This window comes from Amborella trichopoda, chromosome 1 (assembly GCF_054954075.1).
Source record: "Amborella trichopoda isolate Santa Cruz 75 chromosome 1, AtrichopodaSantaCruz75HAP2 v2.0, whole genome shotgun sequence".
NCBI lineage: Eukaryota > Viridiplantae > Streptophyta > Magnoliopsida > Amborellales > Amborellaceae > Amborella > Amborella trichopoda.
In genome coordinates, this window is record NC_142336.1 from 1,121,605 (window position 1) to 1,145,855 (window position 24,251).

At 37.9% G+C, this 24,251-nt stretch overlaps 2 protein-coding genes across 8 annotated transcripts in view; both read right to left on the reverse strand.

Moving 5' to 3' along the window:
- Window positions 1-49: 49 nt before the first annotated feature.
- Window positions 50-4,991, reverse strand: LOC18425196 (pyruvate kinase, cytosolic isozyme). The gene is made up of 3 exons (XM_006829762.4): window positions 4,705-4,991; window positions 1,319-1,780; window positions 50-1,192 (listed from the first exon to the last, which is right to left on the reverse strand). Exons 1-3 carry the CDS (start codon window positions 4,978-4,980, stop codon window positions 380-382), a joined length of 1,551 nt encoding a protein of 516 aa, XP_006829825.1. The 5' UTR covers window positions 4,981-4,991; the 3' UTR covers window positions 50-379.
- A 2,973-nt stretch (window positions 4,992-7,964) lies between these two features.
- Window positions 7,965-24,251, reverse strand: part of GC6 (golgin Putative 6) — a 37,681-nt gene continuing 21,394 nt past the window's right edge. The window contains exons 11-20 of one of the 7 annotated variants that reach the window (XR_016056581.1): window positions 19,710-19,760; window positions 19,547-19,636; window positions 19,286-19,395; window positions 19,129-19,200; window positions 16,941-17,126; window positions 12,798-12,901; window positions 12,345-12,393; window positions 11,630-11,695; window positions 9,309-10,073; window positions 7,965-8,866 (exon numbers count right to left, since the gene is read on the reverse strand). Coding sequence is in view for 2 of the 7 variants with exons in the window: in XM_011630962.3 (XP_011629264.1) it covers window positions 8,349-8,888; window positions 9,309-10,073; window positions 11,630-11,695; window positions 12,345-12,393; window positions 12,798-12,901; window positions 16,941-17,126; window positions 19,129-19,200; window positions 19,286-19,399; window positions 19,547-19,636; window positions 19,710-19,760 (2,037 nt within the window). In the remaining 5 variants the exon portion in view is untranslated. Of the gene's footprint in view, window positions 8,889-9,308; window positions 10,112-11,629; window positions 11,696-12,344; window positions 12,394-12,758; window positions 12,902-16,940; window positions 17,127-19,128; window positions 19,201-19,285; window positions 19,400-19,546; window positions 19,637-19,709; window positions 19,761-24,251 lie in introns of those variants that run through there. The other 6 variants (XR_016056572.1, XR_016056529.1, XR_016056511.1 and 3 more) reach the window with 6 other exon arrangements.

The following is a 24,251-nucleotide window of genomic DNA, read 5'->3' on the forward strand; positions in this document are numbered from 1 at the left end:
GTTATAAACAATCATTGTGCTTGATCTTTTTAAATGCAACTATGTGGTGTGAGAGAGAACTTACATGTATTTAATCAAATTTTTTGCTGAACTTACAGCTTCAATGTTTCATTTTCTACTAATCTGGTGGGAATCAATAATAACAAAAATAAATAAATTCAGGCACTGAAGGCCTTCCCCACCATCTTTTGATTTTCCAAACCCCAACCACCAAAAAATCACACAAAGAAAGAAAGCTACTAAAATTCCTCAAAATTTTTGGGGTAGGCCAAAATTTTTAGGTAGGCTTCTGGTGACCTACAAGAAACGCCCCAAAACCAAGAGCACAACATAGGAAACACATTAAGACTTCGCCCATCACAACTCAAACTCCTTTCTCTCACTTTATGGTCAAAAGCTTGATAACAGAAGCAGATCCTACTTTGTGCAATGCAACCACCGCATCCTCAATCTTACAAAGGCCCTTATCTTTTGCATATTGGAGAGCAAAAAGTATTGCCTCTTCGGTGGCCTCTGAGTATGAAGCCTTTGTTGAACCCGCGCTCAGAACTGGGATCAAACCCCTGAAAATAAGACTATGCCTCGCCGGGGCTTCATCACTGTGAAACCAATCAAAAGTATCAGTGCTGATCTCAGGAATAACGACCGATAATATGGGAATGGCAGGTCTGTACTTAGCCACTAGCTTTGCAGTGCTCCCCCCTTTAGTGAGAACCAGTATTAATTTCGCTTTTGAAGAGTTAGCAGTCCTAACTGCTGAGAAAGCCAAGCTCTCTAATGGGCTCATGGGCATTGGAGCTGCCTCAATAGTCATCTTAAATACTGATCCATAGTCGATGGATTTCTCAGCTTCTCTACAAATTTTGGCCATGGTTTGAACCGCAAGCTCAGGATAAGCTCCAGCTGCTGTTTCCCCACTAAGCATTACACAATCGGTGCCATCAAGAACAGCATTGGCCACATCGGTGGCCTCTGCTCGCGTGGGGCGAGGGCACTTTATCATGGATTCGAGCATTTGGGTGGCTGTGACCACTGGTTTTCCTTTGATGTTGCACTTGTATATCATCACCTTCTGGGCTAGGAAGATCTTTTCAATGGGAATTTCCATGCCCAAGTCTCCTCTTGCCACCATGAATGCATCTGAGTTTGCGAGGATCTCATCAAAGTTAGCAACCCCTTCTTGATTTTCAACCTACAGATTAGAGTGAAAGAAGTTTCAGTTTTCTTTGTGAGAGAGAGAGAGAGAGAGAGAGAGAGAGAGAGAGAGCAAATGGATGGAAGCACTCCCTATGTGAAACCTGAAATCAAAACACCATACCTTTGACATTAGCAGGATGGACTTGGCATGCTTTCCTAGCAAGTTTCTGACCTGTACAAGGTCGGAACCTTTGCGCACAAAAGATAAAGCAATCATGTCAATCTTGTTGGGGACACCCCAATTCAAGATATCCTCCTTGTCCTTCTCTGTGAGAGTTGGGAGGTCTACGACAACGCCCGGCAAATTGACATTTTTCCTCTCACCCAAAGTGGCTGTATTCTCACACCGACACCGAACCAGGCCTTTGATCTTGTCACAGGCAAGTGCTGTGAGAGTAATTGTGCCATCAGCACAGAGGATAGCGCTTTGGGTCTTCACATCTTCTGCTAATTTGCTATAGCTCATGGATATCATGTTCCCATCTCCTTTTATGCTATAATCGGTCGTGATGGTGATTTCCTGACCCTTCTTGAGTTGGATGGGTTTCCCATCCTTCAAGAAACCGGTTCGAATTTCTGGCCCCTTCCATGATGAACCAATGTAAAATTTAGAGGCATAGTAGTCACATACTGATGTTTGAACTTTGAGAGGATACAACAATTGGAACTGATAATTGACATTCAGATTACTATTTCTAATTTAAAAAGCTTCTCTCATTAGAATTCTCTCATTAGAAGTCATATAGCTGGAAAACCAATACATTTAAAATAGCTCTGTAGATCAAGGTCGATGTGGAGAGACTGAAAGACCCCTTGATTGCCTGTTACAATCATATTTTATGGGTTTGTAAATAGATGATCTAAATAAGGGATTTAGATGTCCTGGGTTCTATTTAGAAGATATCCAACCAGCATTGTCCCCAATAATCTTGGTTTGCATATCCCAAGATTTGCACAGTCTGGATATGCATCAAAACCAGAGTTTGGACACCCATTGGGCAAGATGAGCCAAATAATTGGGACAATTGACCAAAGCTTTAGTCAGTTCAGTTATCATTCAGGGAATGAATTTTCGTTTGTTAGAAGGAAAAGATGATTGAAATTCTCAGATTCAGATTTAGAAAAGGTATCACATTTTCTAAATCTAGGGAGTGGCCCTAGCGTAACAATTTCTAATACAAAGTATTTTTTTAATCAAAGAACCATTTTAGAATTGCTTAATTTGATGCTGCATCCTTATGAGCGATGTAATTAGAAGAGAGTCCTTCCATTTTGGGTCAGGAATAGCAGGAGGTGCGCTTTTTGATTTTGCCCCTCTGCCATGAAGCCTAAGATCTTTAAAAATAATTTGTTTACAAATATATCGGTGTTTGAAATAGTGATGTCGTGATGTCTTGTTGTCCCTTTTCCCTAAAAGAAAACAACCTGAGATATCAGCATTTGTAACACCAATATCCCACAGGTATAATATTTGGGTTATAGAAAACCGACATTTTGAAATGGTGAGCGTGTCTCTGGAACGCTGAATTTAACATTCCACTCACCTCAAAACCAATTTTGGGGTGTGGAGCCAAAAAATTTCCAAATTGCTTCAGGATCGATCTCCTCCAAGTTTGATTTCGTTTCCATGTCCCCCTTTACCCATGCCCCATTGAAATTAATGGCCCAGATCTGATTGCTTGTAAAAGAAGGTCCAGATTTGATTTTGAGGTCACAATGTACTTGAGTCATCCTTTGATATCTGAATCCCTTTTCTTTTTGTTCTACTTGGGAAACTGTTTTAGGGTGAGACAGAATGATTTGGAAATTTTCAAGTCACGCTACAACTTGAAGGTGGTTTTAAGGGGAGGAGCACCAACTCTGGTGTTTCAGGGGGGTGACACTATTAATTCCCAATCTGATAAAACTGTTTTGCTGGATGGGAAAAATAAGAAAATGCCCCTTGTGACCATCATGACATGGGTAACGAAAATTGGACGTATGCAGTGTTTAGACCACCACAACCTAGGGGTAATCAGACATTGGTGTTTCAGGGGGGTGACACTATTAATTCCCAATCTGATAAAACTGTTTTGCTGGATGGGAAAAATCAGAAAATGCCCCTTGTGACCATCATGACATGGGTGAGGAAAATTGGACGTATGCAGTGTTTAGACCACCGCAACCTAGGGGTAATCAGACAAACTGCTATCTTTCTCATTCCCAAAGTAGGGTGATTTCAGTTATAACTCAGGGTATAAAACTAATGGTGGATGTTAGGGTCATAATGGATGCAAGGATATAGATCTGATTTCAAATTAGCCTCCCAGATGTTTAAACTTCAGTATTAGACCATATCCATAGTCCATACCATATACAGTAAAAATCATAAATAGGAAAATATAAACCATTAGGTTGTCATCTTTTTTCTTTTTTACAATACTTATAAATCTTTATCTCCTCCAGCAACATAGATGGGGCAACATCCCCCCACCCCCTGGAATGTTATCTTTCTTAAAATCTCTCAACAAAATCTCCAATACTAAATCTAGTTTTAATGGGTCCGCCTTTTGGACAAATGCTAGCGATTCTGGAGGTAATTGCCAAAAAATTGGGCTTAATCCTCTGCGCCTATGGTGTACCTATTGGATGTTGGATTACAATCCATGCCAGGATATAAATATGATTTGAAACCAGCCAGGTTTTTATCCAATAAGAAAATAGGGAAGAGAGATAAAATAAGAAAGTGTTCATCTTTTTTTCAGTCTATTTAAGGGAGAGTTCCTTGTAAATCAAAATTAATTGAATAGAATTTGATCGCATGAAGATATTGTTTTGGGGTGGGTCTTTGAGAGAGGGTATAGTCTCTCAATCTTTCTTTTTTTATTCTCTCCCTGCATCAAAAGATGACCTCCCCAAAAACGTAAAGGAGAATGATAATCAGAGTATAAGGATTTATTTAAAAAAGTATAATCAGAGTATTTGCATCTCTTTCTCTGTAGGTATGAATCTGAATCTCCAATGCCCACTACCCAAACACAGAGAAAATACATTTCCAAGTAATCCAAGAATGATAAGTTTCTTGAAATTTAAAATCTCTTGTTTGTACACAGACATCAATAGTTGATTTGTTGGGGATCTCTTTATGAATTATAAATCATAATAACACCAGTAACAACAATGAACGAGATTAAATCAGGCAAAAAATAACTTTCTAGGGCATGCAATAGTTATCAATAACAGTACCACTGCCTCTCCTACTCTATCCTCTATTCACAGAAAACCTAATGTTTCACATACAAGAACCAAAAAGAAACCACCAATCGACCCTCTCTATTCACAGAAAAACTAATGTTTCACATACAAGAACCAAAAAGAAACCACCAATCGAGTCTAAACGCCTAACCCCAATCCAAAACAAATCAAAAGGCCATCAAAAGGCCATCAAAAGGAATCTATGATCAAAAGGCCATCAAAAGGAATCTATAAAGCAAACAAAAAACCAGAAACCAGATACAATCAACACACCTTAGTATCCAGCATAACTGCACATAGAACACCGGTGTTTTCCATCGCAATCCTGAGATTATCTAGGGTTTCCTGGTGATAAGCGTGGGAGCCGTGAGAGAAGTTGAACCTGGCCACGTTCATGCCTGCTCTTAAAAGCTTCTCAAGCATGGGCACCGATCTTGAAGCAGGGCCAAGAGTGCAGACGATCTTGGTTTTAGGTCTGGAACTAGGGTTTTCTTCTATTTTTGCCATGGCCCCTAGAAGCTCTCGAAAATTAGGGTTTTGTGAAGCCATGGCTTTGCGCTGTTAGGGAAGAAGGGAGGAGAGATATTTATATTAAGGAAAATCTTCAAAGTTACGCGCCAATGGGCAGAATTATCCGGTTTCTATAAGGCCTAGGCTTTATGAAAACAAAATAAAGCCTCACCTCTAATCCTCGTCTAGAAAACACTATCGGGTAACGAAATCTCGATGATGGCTCGAAAATATTTAAAGTTAAAAAATGTATAGGTCTTGTCGATAGGCGGGCACTTATTTTTAAGGCAAAATGAATGATCTAGATAATTTATTATAAATTTTAGAGCTTGAAACTTTTTTTTTTTTTTTACAAGTATAATGTTCACGTCGAGATGATCGATATACCGTTTTTCTAGTGCTTGACTTGCAATTTTCAATGACTTATGAGGTGAGGATTTATTTATTTTGATAGGACTGTAGCCCTATCAAACTATTTTCCTACTTATTAGTAAAAGTATATGATTTTTTAATGCTGTTTTCAAAGTTCATTTCATTTAAGGCAATTAAAGAAACATTTGTGATACAAATAAATATTAGAGTTTACTTATTTTTATTTTTAATTAAGAATAGGGAGAGAGCTAAGATAAGGATAAAGTTAGGTAAGAGGAGAGAGCATTTTTTGTGCGTGATTTGATTTGGGAAAGTCAATATTTTTAATTTAGAGAATAACATATAGATAAGATAAAGATATTTTGATTTAAGAAATAATTATAAAGATGGTACGTGAGAGAGAGAAAAGATAAGAAAGAAAATAGGGAGGGGAGAGAAAAAAAGGGAAATTTGTCAAAGTTAGAGAGAGGTCTTTTTTAGTTATTTCTTTTTTGTTTTGAAGTCTATTTAAAGGTAAGAGCTCCATCATTATAAACAAATTAGACAATGATCAAATAATTAGAGTTGAATCAAATTGATCTTGTGATAAGATTTTTTTTGGGGTAGATTCCCTTGACGACCTTGTTTTTTGGGTTAATTCACTTGCATATTTTGATAGGGTATATTCTCTCAATGATTTATTTTATTTTATTTTTATTGTTCCAGTTTTATTTTCTCCATGCATCAATTTGTCAAAAAAAAATAACAGTTAAAAAATGTGATATTTTTATTTTCTAATAGTCAAAATATTTGTGCTCCCTCAAGGGATCCTCTCCATCTCCCTGGGTAAAATATCAATTAAAAATACTTTGAGACCCTTAATTTTGGCAATGCAAGCTCTTTAACCTAGCGAATAACTTCCCAAAAAGAAAAAAAGAAATTCGAATCAAACTCATGTGCGTTACAAACGCAGAATGTCACAAGATTGAATAGAGCACCTAAGTATTTAAAAGTATGATTAATTATTAAATTCGTGTAGCCAATCTTAATTAATTGAAAAAAAGCTATAATAATGATGATGATTATCACATGTTAAACTCAATATCAATTTTTTTTGCTTTTTGGAAATAATTATTTTGTAATTCTTTTGTGGGTCTTAGAATTTCAAATTGAAAAACTCATTCCAAACAGTTTTTTCACTGGAGGGAGTAAGTGAACAATTTGCCATGCGGTAGCATCTACCCTTTTATGTTTTATGTGAATGTAGGGATTTTTCGGTTGAAAAGTTTTGTGAGTCAGCGGACACAAGGGCCCGCTGACCCGCTAAAGGTAAACCTGCACAGGACCAAAATAACTTGGACGGTGCAAACAAGATCCCTCAAAAACGTGTATTTTAAATTATAAAAATTTTGTTTGTTCTTGTATATATGATCACCTTGACCTAGATCATGTTTCCTAAATATTTGGATAAAAAATTCATCTTTATGCTTTCTCTACAACATAAAACTTATATACTTCTCCTCATCTAACAGTCCATTCTGAATATAAAGCTAAGATTGCCCCAATCACAATGTCACGTCTCTACATTATTTTATTTTTAATTATTTCTTAGCACCAAATTTTGTACGTCCAATCCTCTATTAAAATCATACAAGCAAATCATATAAAAAAATATTTCCAATAAAATAAAATAACCAAAATACCTCTAAACATTTCAAAGAGTATTTTAGTCATTATATTTTATTAAAAAATTATTTTTAATATTTTTTATAAGTGCACACCAATGAGAAGATGGCATATACTAAATTTCATATTCATATAATATGTATAAAAAAAACTAAAAATAAAATACTTTGAAACATATCTAAAATCAAATGGTGAACAACTCTCTTAATCAAAATTGGACGGTTGGATGGTAGGGGAAGCATAGATCATCTATGCCGTAAGGGACGTATAGAAACCTTTTTCTTCTAATAATCGGTTTTAGTTTGGAAAGAGCCACTGATATTAAAAATAAGAAAACCTAAGGGGAATGATTTCATGCAAGGGTCGTAACTTTCTTTACGATTCAGGTACAGGGTCATGTGTTCATCATAATGATCACCATCAGCTACAGGGTCATGTGTTCATCACAATTATCCCCATTCAGCTACAAGGTTGGCTGGTGATGAAGAGAGCGGGACTAGAACCAAAACCAAATGCTTTTATGGAAAAGCTGCCATTAAAACAAGGATAAGCACATAAAAAAAACTAACATTAAAAAACATTTCAACCTTTTCCTTTCTAAAAATATTGATATCCTTGTAATACTGCCATTAAACACAACAATTACAAAGCTCCTACACAGAAAAGTTCTCGGCGACTCCAGCAACTCATTCATCCGCTCTGGTTTATACCGATTCTAGGACCCAAAACACATTCCAAATCACTGCAAATCCATTTCTACCTCAAATTCATCAAATCATAACTCCAAAAGCAATGCAAATCAGATGATCTTTGAAATTTTGGATCTAAAATCCATCTTCAAGATGGACTTTGGATGGGCAGAGTCAGTAAATGCACCAGACCCCTACCCTCTCTAATGACTTGTTATTTACATTAACAGGTGGCACCATTACCATTATATCCGTTACTTCTGAGTAAGAAATTCAACCAGATTCTCAAGGCCCCCCTAACAAAGAAAATCCCTATCCAATACATAAAACTGTACAAGTTCAGCTATACAGAACAGCTTATTCTTCACCCATAAATAAAGCAATTAAGCATAAATAACAAACCCAGGGCAGCAATTGTCTCAATCCCGACCCACCTTCTTTCCATAAGAGTACAAGATAAGATCCTTACAAGAAGGTCACAGCCGCCTAGACGTTAGATGTAAAATTGCACGATTCTGGGTTGCCATTCTGAAAGACCCAAAAAGAAAAAAATAAAAATAAAAAAAATCCCCAAACTTTGTATTGCATCCAAAGACGCCGGATTTGAAATCTGATTTCTAGGAGTGATTGGGACACCTAAGCACCTAGTCCTATAGGATACAAGCTTTTTTCCAATGATTTTCAATCTTCGCTTTCACCTTCTTCAGCCAAACCACTTTCATCACCAATCCCCTCAAGCAAAGAATCCACATCTTCTCCAAGCTCCATAAGTCTCGAACCAAGCCTCTCGACCTTGCTTTGCTCTTGACCCAAACAAACCAACAAATCATTAAGCTCGGCCTCAGTCTCTCTCTCTACCTCTGCCCTGACCTCAGCCTTCGCAGCCTCTAAGTCGCCTATACCTCCTCCTACTCTTAGGACCTTAACCTCAGATTCAAGCCTGAAATTGGCTTGCTCTAAACTATTATATGCATCGGAGAGGCTTTTGAGATCCAATTCAAGCTTTTTGGCCATTTGGAGGCTCTTTGATGAGTCAGCTTCAACCTTGGCCTTCTCGGATTTGAGGGTCTCAATGCGCTGCTGGGCCTCGTGAAGCTCGCGGTGAAGGGGCTCGGAATGCACTCTCTCTCTACCACCATAAGCAGATATGTCGGTGATGGCACCCTCGCCCCTTGTCTGGGCTAAGTCCTCGGCGAGTCCTGCATTTCGACCAAGAAGATCCTGATGCACTCAAAAGGCACAATTAGACATGATGCCACATGATCAATGAGACATAATAGGGCAACAGTGAACAATTATGAGAGAGCGTGTTTAGACACGACACAATCTCTCAATTAAGAGAGAGAGAGAGAGAGAGATTCATTCTACCAATGACCAATGGTTGTTAAAAAGTAGTTGAGTCTGAAGGCACCCATTTTTGCAAGGGAGTAGAATATAATCTAATAGAATAATACTCCATTGGGTCATCACCGTCCAATTAAATTCAGATTGATGGGATCATGTTCTCTTTTGCTGGTTCCCAGTTTATCTCCATAACATTGGATGGTGATGATCCCAATTGACTGAGATGTTCTTTAATTCAATTGTAGCATACTTTGCCTATTACCAATTTTTTCTCTTAGCATGCGATTAAGGATTTACCTGCATCTCTAAGCACTGCTTCTCAATGAAGTCCTTAAGCCGAGTAATGTAATCCCTATCTCCCTCTCCTTGTTGCTGCTCTAAGTCGGAAGGCACAGCTGCCACCTTCTTCTTGGGATGACTGAATATCTCAACCACACCTTCCCTTATTCTCACCTCCAAACTCTTTATGAACTCAACAAACGCCCCATCAAATAGAGATACCAGGAACACATGCTCATGCTTCTCTCCCTCATCCTGCCCTTGCATATCCCCCACCTCGGTGGCCTCAGTCGTTGATCTCAAGAGAGGCCTTCGAGTGGATGGTCCAGATATCGACGAGACAAAGACATTGGTTCTTTGCAACTCCTCAACTTTCATAAAATAAGCAGTGAGCCCAATCTTTTGGCTTATGGCATCAACTACCATGAAGGCATCTCGTCCATCCTCCATCGATTTGTTAAAGACTACGCATTCACCCAAAAGAATGGCCGCCAAGCCCTTAGTATGAGGGCTAGAATTTGAGTTTAATATGAGCTCTATCAGATATGGGAGATGGGCTGGCGAGGAGAGAAAGGTATCAACTGCATTGGGGCAGTCCCCGAGCCAAGTGATCATGAGACGAAGAATGGCCGGTTGGATATATGAGGTTTGGGCGTGTGTTTGAGGATCTTGCTCTTTGGTTTTTGTAGAGGCGGCAAGAGCCAGATATTTAACAATACGATGCATGAGGGGTTCTGAAGAGACCAAAGAGGGAGCTGGATCCTCTAGTTCAATTCGCAAGACCTTGTACCAACCAAACTTAGAATCCTCAACTATCCTCACTATCGGAGCGGTAAATGTTAAAAGAAAGGAAAAGTATACAGCAGTAAAAAAATTATCCTCACTCTCGGAGTGGTAAATGTTAAAAGAAAGTAAAAGCATACAGCAGTCGGAAGGACAAAGGAAAACCAAGGTCCACTGGGGTAATAACCATCTCAATGAAATGACAGTCAGTGAAGGAAAATGGGATGCAACAAAACATAGCATGACTACCATTGGTGGATCCCACTATCTTCATCACCGCCCAATATTTCATTGGACACCTCAGGTGCCCAACGAAGTATAATATTCTTTAGTCCAGTGGACTACATTATATTTCTACAAAAAATATAGGGAAATTAACAGAAAATCCCTTTTCTGTATTAGAAATTAAAAAATAGTCCCATATATTTTATATTTTGCACATGAGTCACACCTTTTTACAATGAATTGTGTTTTAAATTTATATATATATATATATATATATATATATATATATATATATATATATATATATATATATGACTTCATGCAACGGTTGTATAATAATATAATGCAACAACCTTCAAAACCATGTTAGTGCCATTTGTTTGATCCCAATTTCTAATTGTACACTCGTTTCATTCCATTGAACAATCACAAAAAAAAATGAACCCTAGAGAGTGTTATTTTAGCCCAATCAACATATGCCATCCATTTTGTTAAGGTGCTTAGATCTAGGCCTCACAAGGATTTCTCTTATCAAAATTTTTGGATAGCTTTGTTATCATCAGATGAACAACGTTGAAAAAGGAAAAAAATGGTTTTGAGTTCGTGAAAGCCTAGATCTTGAAATTCATAAAATGGAAAGTCCAGATTCAATGTTGCAGGAGACTCATTTTAACCGTATCTATGATGAAAATTGAATTTTATTTTTTTTTGAAAATTGACTATTAGGATGAAGAGAGGGTATATGCAATTTTTAGGTCATACAAATGCTACAAAAATAGTTTTCTATAAGTGTGGTTGCATTATATTACTATACAACCGTTGCATGAAATCATTCCCCATATATATATATATATATATATATATATATATATATATATATATATATATATATATATATATATATATATATATATCTAATACTTAAGCTCAAATTTTGGACATCCATAATTCTCATCATAATGCACTTGTAAAAATTATTGAAATACAATTAATTTAAATAAAACTGACCAAAATACCCTACAAATTTAAAAATTTTACCAATATTTTTCTCATTTTATTTATTGCACAAATTTATTGTTTTTGGGTATTTTTTCACTTATGTGAGATGGTGATAGTAAAATATGAGCTCAATCTGATGTATAGAAGAGAAAACAAAATTAATATACAATATTTTTAAAAGTGGGACTCGAGTGTAAAATACAAAATATACAGGACTACTTCAAATTTTCATTATAAAATAGGATTTTTTTCATATATTTCCCAAAAGAATATGAGGCCTTACAGGTTCTGTCAGGAAATGAAAAACTTAAGAAAGATGATGCAGTAAGTACCCGTTCTTTGCACTGCAAGTTGTCCTTCAGTATGTGAGATAGCACACTCGCAGCCCTGCAACAGGTCTATATTGGAAAAGTGAAAGGCTAATCAGCAGATAGTAGTCTGTAAAATTGAAACAAGGAGAAATCAATGACAAAAGGCTAAATCATTTCTATTGTCCGGCTAATCTCTCTTGATACCCACACCAGCTTTTATTTTGCACGTATACGACTTCCTAAGTTCACAATTAAGAACATTTTCTCATTTTACTCTAATTTCTAGAGGCGCTCTTCTTTATCTTGCAATTGGTGCAGAATGCATCCCCAAGGATCATAAAAAAGACTCACCTTTACCTCTAGATTTTCATTTTGTTAAACTAGGATCTAACTTGACTTTTTCTGTCACCTTGTAATAAAAATGTCATCCGTTTTGAGTTTTTCTCATATTTTTCTCAATTACAACTTTTAACTTTTCTCACAGCTCGTAACGGGAGTTCGAATTTATAGAGATTATCTTAGGGCTTTCATATAATGTGCATAGAGATGGTTTGCTTCTCTCACTCATCAAATGCATTCAACCAGGCTCGATCTACATAGTTGGAACCACTTGCTTAGAATGCCTTTTTTGTTGGGAGTTTACCCAACCAAAGGCTTGCTGGAAGGCATTCACACCCAAAACTTAAGCAAGAAGCTAATATCTAGAGCTATAGGTAAGGCAGAGTATTCTGCTCACCTCGAGATCGTACTCATTATCCCTCAATACAAGTCCATGCAACAGCAAGCTGCCAAGAATAAGTAGAAACGTTCAGCAAGGAACTAAACAAGCACAAGAAGTACAGATTGATAAAGAAATCTTGCTCAAAATAAAATTGAAGAGAACAAATACTTTCTGAACAAATTACTCATGAAAAATCAACCATAGATAGCAGAAAGGATATAGTATAACTAAGTGGACTATCAAAAAGCCCAAGTCTATTGCGTCATCACCTTCCATTGAAATGATAAACAGCGGTAAAACCCAGCGGAATAGGACATAGCCCCATGATGGGTCCATTATTGACTCTCTCACCATCACTGTTTATCATTTTAATTAACAGTGATGACCCACTAGACTACGGTTTTTCCATAGTCCATTAGATTTAGTGAACTTCAGCAGTGAAATGGTGACGGTGTTTGGAGGTTTGACCTGCCAAATGGCAAGTGAATATCATCCGCAAGAGTAGCACGTGAACTTGATAGAGGTTGAGGAGTCATAGTGGATGCCAACATCATCTGGCCCTCGGGATTCCTCTGCTTCACATAATGCAAACTATTAGTGGATCAATGGACACGTTAGAGGGTGATTTATCTCGCAAGCTGTTTAAAGTTTTCAATGAATGCCACAAACTTATCATAAAACAAAGAATAAATTCAGAGGAAATGCTTAAGCTGTCGAGGAACTAACATAAGCTATTCACTACAGATCCATGATTTATCACTGAGTGAAATCAACAGAAAAAAAACCTTATCTCAGAATTCAGACAAAGGATTTCTACAAGGGTAAAAACCTTGGGCAAGAAATCAATAGTGATTCAGCTTGCAGGGGTCTAATCACCTGTCTGAACTCTTGTCTGGCTGCCACTATGTTATGGTAAAATACAACTCGATAGTCTTTGTAGTCCAGCCATCAGGTTGACACAGGTCAACTACCATTGAATCAAGTTCCAATGTGAATCTTGTTTGACCATTTTTTTATTTGCAGCATTTCTCATGGAACTGAACCAGTTTCTTTTTGGATAAATAATTCTCTGTTTTGATATTGTAGACTCGTACATGTGGGCGGTATACAAGACCACTGCATATGGTAGTAGTTAGAAAATTGGGTACAAAAACGTGTAACAAAATGTGTGACAGGAGTCTATAAAAGCGATTGAAGAATCACTAATCTGACTCAAAATTGCCCAAGTTGGGTCGGAATAGTTAGCGACAGGATTCCCATTCACGGAGCCCCAAAATCGCTATGATTCACTAGATTTTAGTCCCTTTTTTGATATCTTTGTTAAATACAGCCTGATCCAGCTTAAGAATCACCGACAGGTCGAATTGGAACCAGACCCTGGGGAATCAGGCCTGATTCTAATTTTTGAAAGACTGATCTATCCAAAAATGTGGTCCATGGTCTATGGGAGTTTGCCTCATGCCAAATGTATTGCAAGGTTATCAAGAGACCATGGCAGAGATGGAAGAGCTGCTCAAAAATGCTGCAGAACCTCCGAGGGCATGGGAAGGCTCTTATTGGCCCACAAAATGATATTGAGGAAGTCAGTTTCAATAAGGATGGAGGAATCCCAGTCTCCATTCTAAAGTGTAATGGCACACAGCAGGGACAAGGATTCATCGAGAGAGGCATCAGCAGAGCCTACTGGATCCCAGAAGGAGAGAAGGGTTTGTCCTGTGTAGGTTCCAAACAAACCGCCACAACCAGCAGGGACTGGATTTACCAAAGAGCTGCAGTCAAAATTTAGTTTGATGACATCAGGGTTGAGGGGCTGCGCTACAAGAGGACCGGGGTAGCAAGGGGGATGACCGAATGCTATGGTTCCACTGGTATAAAAAGTCCAAGGAGCAGAAATTGTGGAGGTGTTTGTTTGAGGAAGCCCAAAAACCAATTATGGACGTGATCTGCTGGATAATGGTGGAGAGTTGGATTAGAGCTCCCAAAATCTCTTTGGGGTTTTGCTCTAACCAGATGGACCAATGGAAAGCCTGTATTATTAAGTACACAAACGGAGACCGGTGGCTGGCAGGGGGCAAGGAGATGGTGCTGTTTGTAAAGGTCTTCAACTGAGAAGGGGGGGACCAGGTAAGGCCGGGAACAATGAACGAAGTGTGTCTAGAGTCTAGACCATGGAAGACCGAAAACAGTGAGTCAAGAATAAGGTTTACTTCATCGTCTTTGCTAGACATGACACATCTCCTTGCAAGTTGGACGTCAAAATCCAAGGGGGGAAGGTCTCTTTGTTCCTCCAATAACTCTTTATCTTTTGTATTTCTGATAAGAGCTACTACTTTATGACTCGGAGGAAACCAAACAAGTCACTGTTTGTTTAGGGCCTGTTTCGATATCACAGATGCCTCTCTGGGAAACATGATTCCATGGAGATTGTTGATCTCCTCAGGTTGGATTGCAAAATCCGCATGAATATGCATCTCCCTTAGAAAGGCATATCCACGTTTTAGGGGCCAAAATAAGGAGACCACTTCTCCACCAAAATACGTGGACTTGTGATCTCCATGAAACAATATCCATATGGACCTGAAATTAAAAGATTCAAACCCCCCTATTAGGCATCATGTCTGCCCAAAAGAGGGCTTGAAGCCCAAGTTTTTCCGCCATTCATTCCCTCTTGCTCGATACCGTTCAACAGGAACCTTCTTTCTCGCTACTTCTCACCTCCCTCTCTCTCTAACATAGCTTGCAGACACCCAATCTCTCTCTATCTCTCTCTCTCTCTATAACAGGCCCTTCATTTCTCCTCTCTCTTTCTCTCGCTAAGCTCACCAAAATCTCTCTCTCTAAAACCCAGAAAAAGTTTCTACGCTTGCTCCTCCCTCCTCTCTCTCTAGCAAAGAAGAGAACATTCAGCTCCGAGAAGCTAGCCTATCAAGTACCCCCACATGCTATTTTTCCATTTTCTTTAGGGTTCATTATTTTGTGTGTTTTGTTGAATTATATCTAAGGTTGTAATAGAATTTTACAGGCCCATTTTTACCTTTTTTTTGGGTTATTTCTGTAATCCTTTGATTAATGCTGTCTTTGATGATTCTTCATTCCGATGGTACATATACATTCTCTCTCTCTCTCTGTTTATATATTTCACCCATTTTTCTCTCCCATTTTATCGCATTTTGGACCAAGATCCTCCTGATATGCCACCAAGGCATTAAGGCTATCTCTCTCCCATCTAATGCCCAAGTAACCATCTTTCTGTCTCTTTTTAACATGAAATTAGAAACCGACTAAGACATGGTTTCTCTTGTTTGTTCTCATATTCAATGGCCATGCACCCACTTTTCTCTCTCCTCAAAGTCATATAGTACCCAAGTATCAGATACCCACCTTTGTTCGACAAATACTGAACAAATCAAGCTTTGTTATCCTTTTCGCAAAACAACAGTATTGCAATTAATCCCACAAAATGCACACTTTTCATAGTTCTGAATTCATATTCATATCCACAAGATGCCTAAATTTCATTTAATCCAAATTGTATGATCATGGGTGATTCTGAGAGTAAATATGCAACTATGAAAATGTGTTTGGAAATTTGAGTGTTAAAAATTCAGGCTAATAAGAGAAGGAAAACATTTTGAACCAAGAGTTTAAGAACAAATTCCTGATCAAGTAATTTACAGTGCCATCTAAATGATAAACCAGGAAAACAGCTATCCCCACCAGCATCAGCTCATCTATAAGAAAAGTCTTTCATGGTTTCTAGTTCCTCATGTCACCCGCCTTTGCTGCTGATTCTAGTATTTATTACTAATTTCAAATCCCCATACAAAAATTCACCTTAAAGCCTTTTTCAAGCCTGATCTAACTCTATACTTTTCTATTTAAATAGTGAAGTTCCATACTAGTCAATTACGAGCTACAGGCAGCTATAAGGAAATAAATGACAGAACTGCAGTTCCTCACACAAAAGAGTCACCCTATGTTATATTCCAACCTAAAAAGCAGATCAGAAGTCGTTTCGTCCAACTTTCATTTCACAGAAGACTTCTTGTAGGTGAATGACCAAAAAGCCAGGAAGCCATGGCTCAAGGAGCTGTAACCTAGACAATTATTACCATGAGCCAAAAAAGTAATCATAAAGGGTGATAGATGCTGTATATGATGCTAGTGTGGGATTTTTCTTTTCTTTGATAATTAGATCATAGCGTAGGATCATAAACTGGCATTGTTATACAAGGATGGATATAAATGAACTTAAATCATGTGTGGCACTGGCACTAAAGCTGTAGCGAAAAAGATAAACAACTCGTTTATGTCCTGAGCTTCCACAAAATGCACAAAAATGAAATGTTGGATAAAATATAAGAAACATACTCTTTAGTACAAGTAAAATGACAGCAAATGTACAAGCCAAAAAAATTCTTTAACACGTATATTGGGTAAATGGAAATCCACAGAATCGTTCTACAAGGGTAGCAGCCAGGAAACATGCAGCATGCTGTAGAGTAATAGTAGCAGCTTCTCAATTACTTCCCTAACAAGTTATTTCTGTTTTGCAAAGCATAAACAAAAACGGAACAAGATAGTGCAACAGCAACTTAGTAGCAAGTATACCTCGCAGAAGCATTTAATAACATATTCAGCAGCAATTCTTTCTTGCAAGCTAGGGGTCTGTAATAAGATACTAAGAATTGCGTTTAGTGCAGGTTTAACATGGTGCTCTTCTCCAAGCATTTTACTGGTAAGAAAGTCAATATTTTGGGGGTGTCTAGCAACCAAATCACCAACACAGCGGAGTGCCTGAAAGTAGGGATGCGGTTACAAAAATATGCCAAAATATGATTATAGAGGACAATATCTCACTACCAAGACATTAAGAAAAGATTGATGATTGATGATAGAAAGAATAAGATATTGATCCATAAAATTTTAATTAGATATCGCAATATCAGCTTACAAAAGGAAACCCAAAAAGGACAACACAGAAATTTTAACACAAACTAACATCATCAGTTTAGAAAAGCGAGAAACCAATCCATCAATTGTGCATGTTATATTGGAAGAAAAATGAAAACAAGCTACACTATACACATCAGGTAGACAAATCATTAAAAACGGATGATCTAAAGTGCCAACATAGATATATGTCTACCCAACAGCTCTGTAAACACTATATAAAGACAACATTTTCAATAGAAATAGGCCATACTTGGATGTAAAAATTTCATACCATATCTTCATGTAAAAACCTCTTTGCAACCACAGTGCAATAAGGAGTATCAAGTAGAACACGAGACGTAAAAACCAAAACATATCAAAATAAAACTAATCTACTCCTAAAAATAAAAAATAAAAGAAGTAAGCTAATCCAAGAAAATCCAAAAATTAAGGGAAGCTAATCAAAACACACAAAAAATATAAACTATTTAACACTTTACCTATTTATCAAAATACATCTAAAATATCAACTATCACAACTCATGATAGGGCTTTTCAGTTAAATCAAAAGACATGGGTGAGAAGTTAAATAATCCCTCTCTTGGTTGCTTTTTGATAAATTTCCCAAAGTTTAATGACAACATACAGAAAAGTAAATGGAATCCTTAGAGATCAAGTCCTGACTTCGAGTAATGTGCATCTTAAAGAAGCCATTATGTGGTAAAACAGTTTCTGAATCAAGAAATGAAAAGAGCCACTAAACAGTAACTGCAAAATCATATTTGTATGACTTGGATGTGTGTAAATTGTGATTGATGTTAACCACATAAAAGGCTAACTCACTTATTTCACATCTATATGCTGTATAATAAGGGAAAGTATTCGACGAGATCATTTACCTTCCATACAAAAAAGTAAAAAACACCCCAAGCTATCAGATGTGAAATTGGACAGCTTGGGAGGTATCAAAATTGTCCTTGGACTATGTCCGGAGGTAAATGGTCTCACTCTATAGGTTACCATATAATAAAGTACACCTATATATACAATATATCATATACTAACAACTGGAAAGCCACCCATCAGAGAACCACATCGCTCTAGGCAAAGTCACCCTTTATCACAAGGGTGGTCATCACGAGTGATAAAGGACAATATATATTGTATAAATCTAATGGGTGGTCAATAAGGAGGGCCATGGGGACTGCATCTTAGCAGGTATTTGGATCATAGTTGCAAAAGGGGGAACAGATCCAGGGAGATATTCAGGGAACTCATGCAAGTCACAGGATACTCAACGGCACATGATTTGCAAAAGGGGAACAATTAGAGAACTAGGATAACATTTACACCAGATCACCAAATGATAATATAGACAGTAATCATACTTTTGGTCCTTTTTTAACTATAATGTTTTCAATATCATGGTATGCATATGACAAACGTGTGGGAAACATTGCTGAGTAACTATGAAAGACTTGCATACACATGACAAACTTGTTGGAAATGTCTATAAATTGGTGACTTTCAATTTTATAAGAAGCAACTTTTTCTAAATAAATCAGACACTCAAAAGACCAGCTAAACAAAAATCAAATGATCTGTGCATGGAATGGAGTACTCTCTCCATGATATGTCTTTCCATTTGTAGTCCTTTCTACTTCTAATGGACTTCTAGCATAAGAAATATGTGAAAAAAGGGAAGATCGATTAATCATTTGCAGAATACAGTAGGACAACATGAAACTACCGATTTTTTTGGTCATGAAAAACACGGAAGAATTTGATTTGCAATTGGAAATATATCAAACCTAAAAGCAGATTGTACACAAACCAACTGGTAGGATAAAGAGGTCAATCTCACCGAGCAGCGAACCATCACTGGGGTCCACCTTCCCTCAACTCCCAACATCAAAAGACTATCCAATATTTTCTTCTGTTTATGTTCAGAAATAAACAAACCCACATCAGTACCATGACATTGCTAAGTCAATTCACAAGCATCATAATAGCAAAATTACCTGGGCCAGGACTGTCTGGTTAGATCTTCTGTTGGCATCTTTTCCAGGATCATTCTCTGGAGATCCCACCAAGAGCAGTTCTATGGTGCCTAATGCACTGAGCAGATTCACTGTCTAGTGACATATTGGATGTTTCAGATTTAAACCAGGACACAACGGAGTAAGCTAATGCATGTCTTCAACAGCATTTTCACTATTCATATATTAAATGGTATTAAATCTAAGTAAAATACTCAGAAACAAGGATAACTGATTCCATACCTTCTGCTGAGTGAAGTTATATGCATTTCCTTTACGCAACTTCAAAATTGAAATCAAAGACTCGAATCCCACAGTTTCTCTCAGTAATATCTGGACTGTCCAGCTAAATCAATTATTATCAAAGATGCAAAAAATTTAACACAACAAAAGGCAAGCCATATACCTGGTTTGGAACACTATTGCGGATAAGGTTATTCAGCAACTCAAGACAATCCTGTGAGTAACATGCATATTACGAATGTGATCATGGTTTAAGAATTGCTGGAAAAAAATTAACATGCTTTACAAGTTTATTAAAAATGATAATAGGATGCTGATACCAGATAAAAAGGTAATAACTGCATTACAAACATAAAAGAAATAAAAGTTCATCCAAGCAGATGTGGTTTCTAAACAAAAAGTTTTGAAACATAATATGCCAATGCATGTGAGTATTTAACTTTTGTAGTGTTATTGTCATAGGAGTACTTAACTGATAGAAAGATATAAATTCACAAAACCAAACAGCACTATAGTTAAAATACCAATCATAGAAACTGCAAGAAGAACACATACCAAGGCACCAGATTGCAGGCATTTCGAAGAAATAAATAAGTTCATAAGCATACTTCCCGATTGAATATTCACTTAAAATAATATACCAGTCGAAGCAAATTACAGGAGAGAATACAGGTGTTGGTATTTTAAAAACATGAAGGAGTATAGGGACCACAGTATCCATAAATGTAGAGTAAAAAAACTGCAGGATTTCAAGAAAAAAATTGAAAGAGAGTTATACTCATTTTCCATAAAAGAATATAGTCTATGCGATCTCATGCATCCCCGAACTGGTGAAGAAAATGACAAATCATAAGTAAGAATGTCAGTTAAGAGATCATAAAGTTGAGGAACAGGATTGTCCATGACACAAGCTTCAGGATCAATATTCATTTGGATGCTAAGGCAACTCAAACAGTTGAAGAGTTGCTTTGACAAGAGAAGCCATTTAAAGCAACCTGGTCTGATGTAGCCCCATGAGAATCAGAGTTCCACATGTTTTGGATGGTGACAGGACATCCATAATGCTTTCTTTCAATTTAGACAGGGTTGGAGTCCTCAATGACTGAAAAGATATAGTTTCTCGCATGCCATACTAATAATGAGATCAAAGCTGCCTTCACTCTAAATATCCTATTGGAGAAAACTCAACTCCAGCTGCCTTGCACCTAACTCTTGACTTTGCCTCCAACTAATCTCCTCAGTTTTTGTGGTATTATATCTTGCTGCAGTCTCATATTCTACCATGTGGCACTTCCATTCAACTCATTTCTCTGCAACCATCTAGCTAACTCATTGGTCTCCTCTAGGAGCCTACCCTTTTCAGTATCATCATCCGAAAAAATCAACAATTCAATACTCAAATCTACCCTCCAACAAAATCAAGTATCCAAGGGAACATATAGCATACCTTCCCATTCAAATTATAAATGGCTATAATTAAAAAAAAACAGAATTGATTTTAGACAGCCTGGACTCATTCTGATGCTGGACAAGGAAAAAGCCTATGACTAAGGAGCCTGGCCTATAGGGGATCAAGTCCTCCTCAAAATGGAAACCGGGGAATTCAGACAGATTTGAAGAAAATGGATCTATGATTGCGTTTCTTCCACCTCTTTTACCATTCTTGTAAATAGTCCCCCATTGTTCTCCCCTTCCAGCGGTTTATGTCAAGGGGACCCTCCATCCCTTTCTTTTTGCCATTGCAATTGAAAACTTTGGTAGGTCGCTTCCAGGTTAAATCAAAGAGGAACCCTCTTAGGTTTCAAACCTTCAAGGTTTGGACATGAAATATATCCTCTTCAATACATAGATGATACTCTCATATTCTGCAATGCCGCAACTAAACAAGTTGACGACCTTGGTTATTCCTCGGATATTTTGAACTGGCTTCTTGCATGAAGACCAATACGACCAAATCAAAACCGAGGGGAATCGAATTATCTGATGATCAACTTTCCTTCCTAGCAAGAAGACTGCACTGCGGCACAGACCAACTTCCATCCAAGTACCTCGACCTACCACTCTGCTTAGGTAATCCCAGAAAGGCACTTTGGGACCCCATGATAGAAAAATTCTAGAAGAGGTTAACTTCTTGGAAAAGGAATTACCTACGACCAAATCAAAACCAAGGGGAATCGAATTATCTGATGATCACATTTCCTTCCTAGCAAGCAGACTGCGCTGCAGCACAGACCAACTTCCATCCACGTACCTCGACCTACCACTCTGCTTAGGTACTTCCAGAAAGGCACTTACCCCATGGCAGAAAATTTCTAGAAGAGGTTGACTTCTTGGAAAAGGAATTACCTCTTTCTTATGGACAGAATAACTCTCATCAAAGCTACCCTCTCAAACATCCCAATTTATTCCATGTCACTTTTCAATATGCATGCTAGCACCATCATCTCTCTTGAAAGGCTTATGGAAATTTTTCTTCAGTTTGGGGACACTTCCAAAAAGAAAATTCACTTGATAGCTTGGGATCAAATTTGAACACCTAAAAAGGTTAGAGGCCTACGCATTTGCAGCCTTAAGCAAGATGAATGGGACTCTCATTGGCAAATGGTGGTGGCGCTTCACCACCAAAAAAAACTTGAATGGCACTAGGTGCTCCTTCAAAAGTAACCCAAGGCATATAGCTTCTTCTGCCTTTTTCAAAAACTTTTATCGATGTCGAAACATTTTCATGCCTTTTATAAGGTTCAAAGTTAACTCAGGGGAAAAATGTTCTTTTCTGGACTACCACTTGTATTGGAAACCAACTCCTCAGAGAAACCTGGTCTAATCTCTTTGCAATAGCTCTTAAACCCCAATGTTCCTACAGTTGCTCAATATTTCGAACACAATGGCCAAAATTAATCTTGGACACCCATGTTTAGAAGATCATTCCATGATCATCAATGGATCTGGAAGTGACAGGGCAGCATGGGCCAAATTCCATACAGGGGTTTTCACAGTTGCTTCCTTCTATAAAGCACTAGACCCTTCTTCCTGCAACTCTCCATCCATTCAAAATATAGCTTGGCTCACCCAAACCTCCTCAAAATCCAAGCTTTCACTTGGCATGTAATCTCCAACAGAAACTCAACCTTAGACCAACTTAACAGGAGAGGGTTCAACCTTGCAAACAAATGTTTACTTTGCGGAGAAGAAGATACCCATTCTCATCTTTTCTTATTGCATATTCACTTCCAAAGCCTGGCCCAAACATCTCAAACATTACAATTGGCAATGGGACATTCCCAGGTCCATTGAACATTTTTTTCCGTCCTACATCCCCCCCCCTTCCCGTTCCCCCTTTCACGTCAGCAGGGTTATTCCTACTGAGAGCCTCCATCCTAGCTAGTCTTGGAACAATTTGGGTGGAGTGAAACTCCAGTATTTTTTGAGAAGTCAAGAAAAGTGCGAGAACAACTACAGAAAGAGCCACAGACCTCACCATTTTCTAGGCCAGCTGCTGCAAACATATCAAGACCTTCTCCAAAGTAGAATTTGAATCGAATTGGGGTAACACCGTCCAATCCATACCAAACGGTCCAAAATCTTAGGGGGTCATTAAGGTCAACATAATTGTCCCATGGGGAACCCGGGTCCATGGGAAAGACTCACACAGAACAATCTTAGACTGCTTTTCCATCTCGGTTTTAGAGACTCCAATTGGGCTGAAGCAAGTGCCCTCCTCAACGTCCTTAAGAGATTAAATCCGAGTTGGGGCAATCACCTCCTTGTCGAAGGGGACTCCAAAAATGTTATTTCTTGGTCATTTGGTAGTTTGCAAAGCCCTTGGAGGCCAACCGTATTTTTACCACATTGCTCACTTGTGCGGGCCACTTTGAGTTGACTTCCTTCATGCTTGGCAGGAAGCAAACTGATAGCTGATATGCTGGCTAAGAACAGTGCCACACTCAAACACAATTCAGTACAGCCATAATTTCTTGGGAGTTTATAATTGTAATCTTTTGAGTATAGCCCGGTTTCGTGGTATGCCTATCTACAATGTGCCTCTTTCCTTTGTTCTTTTGGTTTCTGCTTCTTCATGTCTCCTTTATTTGTCTTTTCCTGTATGCTTCATTGCTGTTCTCTCACTCTCTCTATCCTAGGACTTCTTCTCTACTCCCTTGTCCCATCTTTTGACATTAGATCTCACTCCCCATATCCTCTCTCCCGTCTCTTTCCCCTGCCCCACTTTCCTATATTTCCAAACCACAGTTACCAGGAACGGGAGTGATAAGGGCTCCAAGATCGGGATCTCGAGCGGGAGCAGGAGAGCAGAGCGAGGTAGGCTCGAAGATCCGTGGTCGGGGGGATGAGGTATGTAAATGGCCAGGTAAAGGGATCGAGATCCCCGACTTTTAGGGAGCATGTTCCAAATATTCATAGGTGTGAATTCTTTACTAAATGAGGTAGCATTCCTCCGTGATAAGGATGAAGAGTCCCGAAGTTCACTTATCAACTCTACTGTAATTTGGGAACGAATTCCATTGAACAATATAATTAACTTTTTCAAAATCCACAAACTCAAGAACCAATGTGAATAAGAATCATGTCATTTGAAATTCTCATAGAAATTTTGTTGTCATTGGAATATGATTTAACACATGAGTAGTGTTAATAAAAATCCTATATGGTGATGTAACATCTAAGTCCTCAGTTCCATGTTAACACG

Bases quoted from the DNA above. Each gene is read 5' to 3' on its own strand.
- LOC18425196 (XM_006829762.4), bottom strand. From the start codon at position 4,980: ATGGCTTCACAAAACCCTAATTTTCGAGAGCTTCTAGGGGCCATGGCA. The intron at 1,781-4,704 runs GTGTGTTGATTG...TCATCATGGAAG, and splicing joins CAGTTATGCTGGATACTAAG to GGGCCAGAAATTCGAACCGG. The intron at 1,193-1,318 runs GTATGGTGTTTT...TCTAATCTGTAG, and splicing joins CCATCCTGCTAATGTCAAAG to GTTGAAAATCAAGAAGGGGT.